Here is an 11059-nt window from a genome sequence, read left to right on the forward strand (position 1 = left end):
GGACTTTCAAAATTCCCAAGGAATTTAAAGGGTAGGGCTGATGGTTGGTCACCTGAGGGCAGGGCAGTAGAGTTCAAACCGATGACTAGAGAGGTGAGAACAGGCATTGTGGGACACCTCCCGGAGGCCAATCACAATGCTGTAATCGCCACAGTGTCTACATTGGCACCGCAGCGCTATAGCCCTGGCGCAGAAAGCTCTACGCCTCTCGACGGGGTGGATTTTTTACTGCTCTGCGACTGCTCAGTTTCTGCGCACAAAGTGGCTTGGCAGTGTGTACACCTCTGCAGTTGGAGTGCAAAAAACTGCTTTACTGCACACAAACTTGCCAATGTAGACATAGATTCATAGATTCTAGAACTGGAAGGGACCTTGAGAGGTCATCGAGTCCAGTCCCCTGCCCTCATGGCAGGACCAAATACTGTCTAGACCAGTGGTTCTCAAATTTTTTTTTCACAGGCCACTTGAAAATTGCTGAGGGTCTCGGCGGACCGCTTAATGATCTTTCCAAATGTTATTTGTACCATTAGCTAACTATTGTAAAGCATTTTGGATAAAAGTGCTATATAATAATAATTAATTTTTTTTGTTCTACAAATAAAAGCACACAACACAAATTTTAATATCAGTAGTCTTATTTTTCTAATGCGATGGATGTGCCCTCTCTTCCCTGCCATGGCAGCCCCTGAACTGAGGCTGGGAAGGATGGGGGGTCTCTCCCTCTCTCCCCCACCATGGCAGCCCCCGAGCTTGGACTGGGAAGGATGGGGGGAGGGGTCTCTTCCTCTCTCTCCCACCGCAGCAGCCCCTGAGCTAGGACTCGAAAGGAGTGGGGTCTCTCCCACACCACAACACCACAGAGCTGAGGCTGGGAAGAAGGGCTGTCTCTCCCTGGCAGCCGCAGCCCTGGAGCTGGGGAAAGTCACTTGTTTCTGTGGCCGCTGCAGCCCTGCACATCCCAAATTCCCCCCGCCCCCTTTCTCACCCCATTGCCCCCCTCCCATCTACCCCTTATTCCTCCCCAAGGCCACCACCTCACCTCACATGTGCGTCTTCTCCAGGGTCCAGGTACCTAAGTAGTGGAGCCAGGCCTGCATAGCTTCACTAATTAGGCGGGTGGCCCTTCATTCTTCTGTGTGCGGCTGCCCAGGCATACATCTTAGAGGGAACTATCCATGGACCACCTGAATGGAGCTCGCGGACCACTGGTGGTCCATGGACCACGGTTTGAGAACCACTGGTCTAGACCATCCCTGATAGACATTTATCCAACCTACTCTTAAATATCTCCAGAGATGGAGATTCCACAACCTCCTTAGGCAATTGATTCCAGTGTTTAACCACCCTGACAGTTAGGAACTTATTTCTAATGTCCAACCTAAACCTCCCTTGCTGCAGTTTAAACCCATTGCTTCTTGTTCTATCCTTAGAGGCTAAGGTGAACAAGTTCTCTCCCTCCTCCTTATGACCCCCTTTTAGATACCTGAAAACTGCTATCATGTCCCCTCTCAGTCTTCTCTTTTCCAAACTAAACAAACCCAATTCTTTCAGCCTTCCTTCATAGGTCATGTTCTCTAGATCTTTAATCATTCTTGTTGCTCTTCTCTGTACCCTCTCCAATTTCTCCACATCTTTCTTGAAATGCGGTGCCCAGAACTGGACACAATACTCCAGTTGAGGCCTAACCAGTGCAGAGTAGAGCGGAAGAATGACTTCTCGTGTCTTGCTCACAACACACCTGTTAATGCATCCCAAAATCATGTTTGCTTTTTTTGCAACAGCATCACACTGTTGACTTATATTTAGCTTGTGGTCCACTATAACCCCTAGATACCTTTCTGCCATACTCCTTCCTAGACAGTCTCTTCCCATTCTAAATGTGTGAAACTGATTGTTCCTTCCTAAGTGGAACACTTTGCATTTGTCTTTGTTAAACTTCATCCTGTTTACCTCAGACCATTTCTCCAATTTGTCCAGATCATTTTGAATTATGATCCTATCCTCCAAAGCAGGTGCAATCCCTCTCAGTTTGGTATCATCTGCAAACTTAATAACCATACTTTCTATGCCAATATCTAAGTTGTTGATGAAGATATTGAACAGAGCCAGTCCCAAAACAGACATACCCTCAGTCTCTGACTCTTGGAGTGCGTATCCAGCACTCGCCCTCATTGTTTTTGCTGACAGATACTGGTCATTTTCATTGTCCTAAGAACAAGAAAAATCTCATGAGAAAGGCTAGGGAAACATGAAAAGAAAATCAGAAAGGACTATTTTGGAAAGTTATCATTTGTCTTTTGAAGTCCCCAATAAATCTGAACTCCAGCCTGCCAGAATAATTTAACATGTGACAGAACAGTCTTCACCAAAAAGAGAAAAACCCACAAGGCAGGGTGGGCTACAAACCACTTTCCCATTCATGAAGTGAAATCCCAGAGAATCTTAAGATTCAAAATCTGGAGAACAAATTTAGCCATTTCCTTCTGAACAGGCCAAACCTGCTTTATTCAGCACCGTCACATTATTTGGCTGTGTTATTGACAAAAGTTTTAAGCATCATCATCATAAAAGAAAGAGGAAAACAAGACGAGCCTAACCAAAAACTTCCTATTTACAAATGATCTGGATTTAGCTGGAAAAACTCCAGATGCCACTTTACCAATAGATGGAGGCTGGGATTTGTAGACCTGAATTTATGGGTCTAGTTTGTTATGGCTCGCCAGTGATCTGATTAGAAGAATTTAGGTTTATGTCCCAATTCAAGCTCCCAGGGGGTTAAAGAACACAGATAGCCTATGTCCGGAGCAGACTCTTGCCGTGTGTGGCAAGGGCACTGATACTGAGGACAATACCAGAGTTTTAAGATCTTTATTAAAACAAGTGAAAAAGCAATCAAAGCTACAAGGCACAGAGTCACAAATCAGTAATACAATCCTAAAATTCCTGGTGGTAACATTCCTATTCTAAAGACTATTTAAGCTAGCATGCTCACACCCTTCCCTGAAGACATGGTAGTAGGAGACAGAGGACCAGCCCTGTCTCTGGCATGCCCGATAGATTTGATGGTCTAGGTGGAGATCAGGACTAGATGATGAGTACTATGTTGCCAAGCTGAGCTGATAGCTTAATAGAAGGTATAAAGAGTGACGAACGAGCGATACCTCTGCATGGTTGTTTTCCCTTTTATAGGGTCCTCATAATAGCATGAATATTCATAGCCATGCCCAATCTACCGTGCCCAAGTCTTATTTCCTCACCCAGATAAATCTTCGGGTACGCTTATTCTATAGGCTAACGTAGTGTGACATATATTCATACATGTTAATGTTGATTATCTCATCCCTGAAATCATTACCTTTGACATTAATCATAACTTCCATGTTCTGCTGCGCTGCACCCTGTGGTTAACGGTCCGTTCCAAACTTAAGGTAAACACCTTCGGTTCTTCATTTGATTCTCTAATCAGTTCCCCCAGAGACAAAAGGGTATCCAATAGGGCATTTATCTATGCCAAAGGTTGCAATCACTTATCCTAACTGACTCAAGCTAAGCTTCCTCTTACAGGATATGGGCCTGTAGGCTCCTTTGCGTTACAACCAACTATTCTGAGTAATATATATTGAGATCCGGTATAAACCAAACTCCCTGAAGATAACAATATAATCAATCAAATCAATAAAGAAAACACTCTAGGCAATATAGCAAGCTAGAAAAGTAACCTTATGGGCTACAGATTTAAGCTCAAACTGTGCTTTGGGGTTCATTTGAATTCCCCCTTCAGGAATGTGACACTTTTTTCTCCAGCCCTCAAGAGTCTGATTAAGGATCAAAGAAATCAAAGCCTGATTCCTAAGCATGGTGGGAAAAGGACACTGTGGTAAATGACACATGAAGGTGGAGGGGTAGAAAGGAAAAAGGATAAACTCTCCATGGCTTGGGCAGAGGCTGCTCTGTCAGAGAAGATGTGTGAGCTTGATGGGGGCAGGAGGGAATCCCCCGGACTGAACCCATCCCCCTCAAATAAAACAGAAGTTAAAACACCACATTATTTTACTATCCCTGCTCCAGCTTTTTTAGACTCTATTGAGTGCTGGTGTATAAGGAAGAAACAGCAGAAAAAATGAATTTTTTTTCAGCATTACCTGGAGCAATGTGGGGATGTCTGGGAATGAGACAATCTCACTGCTAAGGGGGCACTTAGTAAGTCTAACAATCAGTTTGCTAATGGGGGATTGGAATAAACTGCTCAGGGTCAGTCTAGACTAGAAAAAGGGGAGGAGGAACAAAGGAGATGTACTGGCTAATCCCAACCACTTCTCCTGCCCTAGACAGGCACTCGGAAGCTGATATTATCACTCCCCATTTATTCCCTCTCTGGAAGGCACAGATTTGTCTCGGGTCACCCCGCAAGCTGCTGGCAGAGTTGGGAATAGAGCTTAGGTCTCCTGAGTTCCAGGCCAGTGCTCTATCCACTAGGCAATGCAGCTTCCCTCTCAGAGGCTGATACTGCTGTAGCAGAGGTGGGAATTCCAGGCTTCCAAGAAAAGGCCCTGTGGGAATCAGTCTCTGCCAATGGTGCTGTCTGAATGCAGAGGGGGCAGGGAGAAGGGGCAGAGGGGGTGAGTGATGAGGCAGCACCTCTCTGCCCCTGTGCTCTCCCTCGCCTCTTATCCCATGATCCCTAAACATTCGATAGCCCCAGCACCCAACTCTCCCTGCTTCCCAGCTCCCGCAGCCCCAGCCATTCAATCCCCAGTTTCCTCACCACAGCCCATTGGCCTGGTCTCTTAACGTTTGATCCCCCAGAGCCCAGTGCTCTGGGGGATTTGGGGAGGGGAGGAGTTACTAGCCCCTGCAGGGAACAGCTCCAGGTCAGTGGGGGAGCCCAGCCCAGGGGCTGGTGGAAGATGGGGGGTGGGGACAGGTGTGTAGAGTGAAGGTGGGGCCTGGCCCAAGTGTCCTTCTCCTCATCTCCATGGCAGGGGGATCCCGGCTGGGAGGGGAAGGGAGAGGGGGGAACTTCAGCCAGGCAGAGGGAGCGGCTGGAGGAGTTTCTCTCTCTCCCTTCCCCCACCAGTGGCCCATCAGCTCAGCAGCCAGGACTGCAGCAGGGAGAAGGGGCTGATGGGGGCTTCTCCTCCTCTGCCTGGGGTTTGCTGAGACCAGGCAGAGCCAGAGGGTCACAGACCAATTGATGCTCGGCTGCTGTTGGATCCTCACCCCAGCGATGGGCAGCTGGATACTTGGGAGCCAAACGCCCCTGATGTGTGTGGGAACGAGGAAATGGGTTGGTCACCATGGCCAGCCCCAGTCAGGGCCCTGAGAGAATTTCCCTGCTGTGTGGAGGAGTCTCTGATGTCCAGTATGGTGTTAGCTCCACTTGGGGAATTTTCCACATTGAGAACACCTCAGAGGTTTCTTCCCTGTGCGGATTTGCGGATGCCTGACCCCAAATGAACTTTCCCCACATTCAAGGTGTCTCTTTTGTGTGGATCACTGATGTGTGAAGTAAAATTGAACCTTTTCCTGTAGTCAAGCTATTTCTGAGGTCTCTAACCCTTGTGTATTCTCTGATGAGTGGTAAGCGCTGACCTCCTACTGAAGCTTTCCCCACATTCAAGGCATTTATAAGGTCTCTCTCCAGTGTGGATTCTCCCATGTTTAATAAGGTATGCGCGCAGACAGAAAGTTTTCCCACAGTCCAAGCATTTATGGGGTTTCTCTCCTGTGTGGGTTTTCTCATGTGCTTTAAGGTTTGATTTGAAACGGAAAGCTTTCCCACAGTCCAAGCATTCATGCGGTTTCTCTCCTGTGTGGGTTTTCTGATGTGTAGTAAGGGTTGATTTCAAATTGAAACTTGTCCCACACTCAGGGCATTTATAGGGTTTTTCTCCTGTGTGGATTCTCCTATGATTAGTAAGGGCTGAACTTGCGATAAAACATTTCCCACACTCCAGGCATTTATAGGGTCTCTCTCCTGTGTGGGTTCTCTCATGAGTTAAAAGTGCTGAGCTCTGACTAAAACTTTTCCCACACTCATGGCATTCATAGGGTCTCTCTCCAGTGTGGGTTCGCTCATGTGCAATAAGCGTTGCACTCTGACTAAAACCTTTCCCACACTCAAGGCATTTATAAGGTCTCTCTCCTGTGTGGGTTCGCTGATGTGTAATAAGCGTTGCACTCTGACTAAAACTGTTCCCACACTCACCGCATTTAAAAGGTCTCTCTCCTGTTTGCACTCTCTGGTGTATAATAAGTTGTGACTTCTGAATTAAGATTTTTCCAGAGTCCAAGCATTTATAAGGCTTCTCTCCTGTGTGAGTTCTCTGATGTGTAAGAATGTTTCCACTGAAACAGAATCTTTTCCCACTTTCAAGGCATTTGCAGGGTTTCTCTTCACTGTGACTTGTTTGCCGGACTGTGGTTTCCTTTGGATCCTTGCATCCTCTGCCATGTTGAATTGATTTGTCCAGTTTCTTCCCGGGATAGTTTCCCAGCTGCATCTCTGATCTGTGTCGATCTCCCCAGGCATTTCCCTGCTCCAAGCGCTGGGGAAAATTCCATTCAGCTCTTCTCAAAAACATCTCCTGCAGTTCCACTTTCCCAGGACCTTCCCGCTGCTGATTCTCCTCCTTGTTCTCACTCACTGTCCTATCACCTGCTGGGAGAGAGAGAATCCAGACAGGAGTCACTGCCTGTGCCGGGGAGAAAGGACCGAAAGGGGAATAGCAAAGAGGGAAAACACAACACAGTGACCGTTGGGGAGATGGAGACACTGGATTCTGCCTCCACATCCCACCCAAATGCTCCCAGGGAAGTAAAGTCAGGGAGGAAATTCCCACAGCTAACAGGATGGGTGAGAAGCCGTGACTGATCTTTGCCTTGATGCTACGACACCTGCTGACTGCAGCCCTGACCTAGGTGAGATGGGGCAGAACTGAGGGCCCTTGGTCACAGCAAGTTTTTGGGAGTCCCAGCTTTTTCCGTCACTCACCAGATGTTTATCTGTTTCCCCCATTCCTCACCTGTGCGGGTGCCTCTCAGGCTCTCTCTTTCCTCAGTGACTTGGAGATCCGGGACCCACGGCTCTTCCCCTCTTTCCAGCTGGGCAATCAGGTCCGGTTTGGGAATGGGGAATCCTGCTAAGCAGTGAAATTAGACAAGGTCAGGCCGCATGGAGTCTTGGTAGAGTATTTGTCACATGGAATATTCCCTGAGTTTAACCTGTCCCTACATGGGATGTAGCAGCTCAGACCCCTTGGGAGCAGCAGACATCTGGAAGGTATGGGGGTGTTGTCACTCCCTTACTAGGAGGTCCCAGGGTAGATGCTCTCTGGGCACTCACTGACACACACACAGCTCAGGTGTTCAACTCCTGCCTATTTCCAAGCCTGCAGAATGGAGAGCCCTCCCCACAGATGGAGCTAGTCCCAGGAAGGAAGGTGAACGGTCTCTGATGAAGAAATAATACAGACAGGGCAATACCCTGCTTCTGGCCTCTTGAAAGCTGGAGAGATGGGGATGAATTGGCCTGTCCATTAGGTTTCTGCCTCCCCTGTTCCCTAGAATGGGGTGTGGAGATAAAAGGTCTCTCACACTGGAGCTGTGGATTATGCGACCCTCTCCCTCCAAACTAACTCACCAGAGAAGAATCTGACCAGAGTCAGATATGCAGATCCACAGCGTCTAATAATCGAGGGGACGGGTATCGCTTACCCAGCGAGGTCACTGTCTCATAATTCTCCTGCATGACGTCCCTGTAGAGGGCTCTCTGACCGGGGTCCAGCAGAGCCTCTTGCTCCTCCGTGAAATACACAGCCACCTCCTCGAAGGTCACCGGCATCTGAAACATCAGTTCCCCCACTCAGCATCTGCAGCCCCGGCAACAATCCCACTAGTCACAGGGGAGGAAGCCCAGAAAAGCAGAATCCCTCCAGCACCCTGCTCAGACCAGCCAGCAGGCTTTAGGGGGTGGGGAGAAGGTGAGAGCTCCTTGTCCCCCCAGCAGACGGAGCAGGGCAGGGTCTTCTCATTTCCCACACGCCTGCCAGCCACAGGCTGATATTGGAAGCAGAGCTCTGAGCCAGGGACAGGGACAGGAATCCCGACAGCTTCCCTTTGTATTTCACAGCAGCCTCTGGCCAGTGGGGTCAGGCTCCAGCACTGGGAGTCTGGTCAGTTTTCCCAGCCCTGCCTAGAGGGGGTGTTTCCTGATTCAGAAATGGGGGGATGTTTCCAGCATCTGCAAATGGTTCTGTTCAGAAAATCAGGCTCCAGATTGAATGTGTCCCAGCAGGTTTATCACATCCTGTCCCCTCCCTGCCTCTCCCTGGGTCTTTCCTGCCCTTTCCCCTCTACAGTAATTCCCCCTGCAGCTCCCTGAAAATCCCCTACCTGAGCTGGCTCCATCACAGGCATTTCCCTTCTGCGAAATGTGGACGTGATTCCTCAGCCTGTCAGGGTGAGAGGGGCGATGGGGGAGGTTTCAGAAGGGGCTTGAGTCCATTTCACACCCCGATTCCCCCCAGGCTGTCTCCCTGCAGACAGACGCTCTGGAATCTGCCATGCTGGGAAAACCCTCAGTCACTTTATTACAACACAGACCTGGCCCCTCCCACCAGCACTGAACCCCTGAGACACTTTTAAACCCCACCAGGGACAGAGTCACTAAGACAAATGCTAGAAAAAAGCAGAATCAAAGGAGCCACTTTGGGGGATTCCCCCTGGGGCTGCACGTCCCCCCAGCAGTGCGGGAACTAGGCAGAATCTGGCTTTTCCTCTGTGAGCTCCTCCCCTTGTTCCCAGGAGAGTAAGTCGGCCCAGGGGGATGCAGGGAATGGATCCGGGCAGGGCTGGGAGCTGGGAACCTCCCTCCCCACTTCTTGCTCCTGCTGCCCCTTTCGGTCTCATCATTCCCCTTCCTGTCTCCGTCCCTCCCCCCTCTGCCTGGGAGAACTGGGTACTGTCCCGTTCCCATGGGTGTTGGCTCTCCAGTGTGAGCCTGGCTATGTCACTGGGGGTAGGAGCTCCAGGACCCACAGAGCCATAGGGAGCCCCTCCCCCTCCGGTACAAACTCACCAGCAGGTCCCTGAAAGGGGCCCTTTGTGCAGAGTCACTTTCCTGCCCGGCCCCAGCCCTTTGCCCCGGGTCTCTCCCAGTCACCTGCAGCTCAGGGGCTGGTGTGGGCAGAGCCGGGTCTGCCCCAGGGGCTGATTCCAGCCACTGAAGAAAGTGTTCACCTGGGCTGGGCACAGAGTGGGGTTAATGAAGGTCTGTCCCTGGCACAGACCCAGTTGGGGAGCAGCAGTCTCACAGTCTGGGCTCTCAGGTAGAGGAGGCAGCAGCATCTGACCCAGGGAGCTCAACTCAAGGGCTCTAATATCAGGAGCAGAGAGAGACACACACCAGCCTCCTCCTCTCCCTGAGCAATAGCCAGAGCCCTCTGGTGGCAGCAGCTAATGACTGAGCCTCCCTGTGCTACCCCTGCAGCTCCCAGGGCCAGGCAGGCAGAGGCTGATCCCATTGGCCCATCTGCACTCTCCCCCTGCCAGACCCAGCAGTGACTCCGGTCTGACACCGGTGTGGCTGAGATCTGAATCCTGCCCGGAAATCAGACCAGGGCCCTGGGCAGCCCCCAACACTGTCGAAAATCATGAGTGTGTCTGAAAATCATAAACTGGGAGCGGGGGGGGGGGGTGTCTAGATATTTGCCTTGTAGCTTCTGAGCCCTTAGATGGAAGCCCCGTCCTCCAAAGCTATTTGTGGTAAAGGAATTCCCCTCTGGCTGCTGGGTGGGGCAGCCCCTCACCCTCTCCTGCCCCATGGGGTGGGGGAGCTGCCCTTGTATCTCTCCCTGTCATTCTCCCGACCCTTGCCCAGTTTCTCTCCCTCCCCAGCCAGTCTGCTCTTACTTCGTCTCCCCCCAGCCTCCGCTCCCCACATCCCACTTTCCTTCGCAGTGTCCCCCTCAGAGTTTCCTTCTATTGCAGCCCTGTTCCCATCCGCCCCATACATCTCCCGACTGCCTTGCATTGCCCCATCCCCCCTTCAGCAACCCCCTGCCCCATCCCATCCTGCCCCCTGCATCCCCCTTCACTCTCCTCCTGCCCCATCACACAGCCCTTCCCACCTGTAAGTCCCCCCCTCTTCTCCCACCCACGGTCCCTCTTCAGACCCCTGCCCAGGTGTCGCTGTCCCAGCCCCCAGCACGGCCCGGGCTGGCTCCCCCCGCCCCGCACACACCGGGAGCTGGCGGCAGCTTTCCCGGGCCCAGTGCAGGGAATCGCAGCCAGCTCCGCTGGGAGCAGCCTGGGGCCAAACCTCCCCCTGCAGCCCGGGGGTGACGGGGGTGGGGGGGCGAGTCTCTCTTACCTTCCCTCCGAGCGGGGCCCCCTGGGGCAGGGGCCGGGCCGGGAAGGGGCCTGGCCGGGCTGGGGGCTCTGCCCTGGGAGAGGCTCCTGGGGAGCAGCGGGAAGGACCCTGCTGGAGATTCCCCTCTCCCGGCTGCAGCCCGGGCTCCGGGCTCCCAGCACCAGCCGCCGGGGCTCGGGGATCTCGCCAGGAGCCTGGGTCCAAGGGTCACTGCAGCGTCTGCGACTCCCTTCCTGCTGCCGGGGAATGAGCGACCCCAGTATCGCTCCCACCCAGCTGCTCCTGGGTCCTAGCGATATCTCCCGGAAGGCGCTTTGCCTCTCTGTGTCTGGCTTCTGTTAGTCTTTAAGGTCAGAAGGGACCATCATGATCATCCAGCCCAGGGATTCTCACCACCAAATTTTTGATGGCCTCAAAGTGCGACCAGCAGCTCTTGGGGTGGCCACTCTGATGTTTTTTTCTAAAATATGTAATTACCTTTAGGAAAAAAACAATAAATATGCACAGAGGTAAGCGGGGAACAGTGGGAAACTTTCCTGGTTTATAGACTGCCCCCATGGAATGGAATAGCAGAAGGATCTGGGTCCTCGCTCCCACTCCTTATACCCAGAGGCCTGCCTGCCCTCGAGGACTCCCCTTCCACTCTCCTGTGTAGCAGAGTCCTTGTAACCCTGACAAGGGTAGGCC

General features: G+C 51.6%; 1 protein-coding gene across 5 annotated transcripts; it reads right to left on the minus strand.

Moving 5' to 3' along the window:
• Window positions 1-2854: 2854 nt before the first annotated feature.
• On the minus strand, window positions 2855-10642 carry LOC128847243 (zinc finger protein 501-like). 5 transcript variants are annotated; one of them, XM_054046625.1, is made up of 5 exons: window positions 10373-10642; window positions 8395-8453; window positions 7717-7843; window positions 7026-7142; window positions 2855-6661 (listed from the first exon to the last, which is right to left on the minus strand). In XM_054046625.1, exons 2-5 carry the CDS (start codon window positions 8416-8418, stop codon window positions 5553-5555), a joined length of 1377 nt encoding a protein of 458 aa, XP_053902600.1. In that variant the 5' UTR covers window positions 8419-8453; window positions 10373-10642; the 3' UTR covers window positions 2855-5552. The 5 variants fall into 5 exon arrangements, with proteins under 5 accessions (XP_053902600.1, XP_053902601.1, XP_053902603.1 ...); XM_054046626.1 differs by lacking the exon at window positions 10373-10642 and adding an exon at window positions 9080-9417; XM_054046628.1 differs by lacking the exon at window positions 10373-10642 and having other exon boundaries at window positions 7026-7139; window positions 8395-9419.
• Between the last annotated feature and the right edge of the window lie 417 nt (window positions 10643-11059).

This window comes from Malaclemys terrapin, chromosome 13 (assembly GCF_027887155.1).
Source record: "Malaclemys terrapin pileata isolate rMalTer1 chromosome 13, rMalTer1.hap1, whole genome shotgun sequence".
Taxonomy (NCBI): domain Eukaryota; kingdom Metazoa; phylum Chordata; order Testudines; family Emydidae; genus Malaclemys; species Malaclemys terrapin.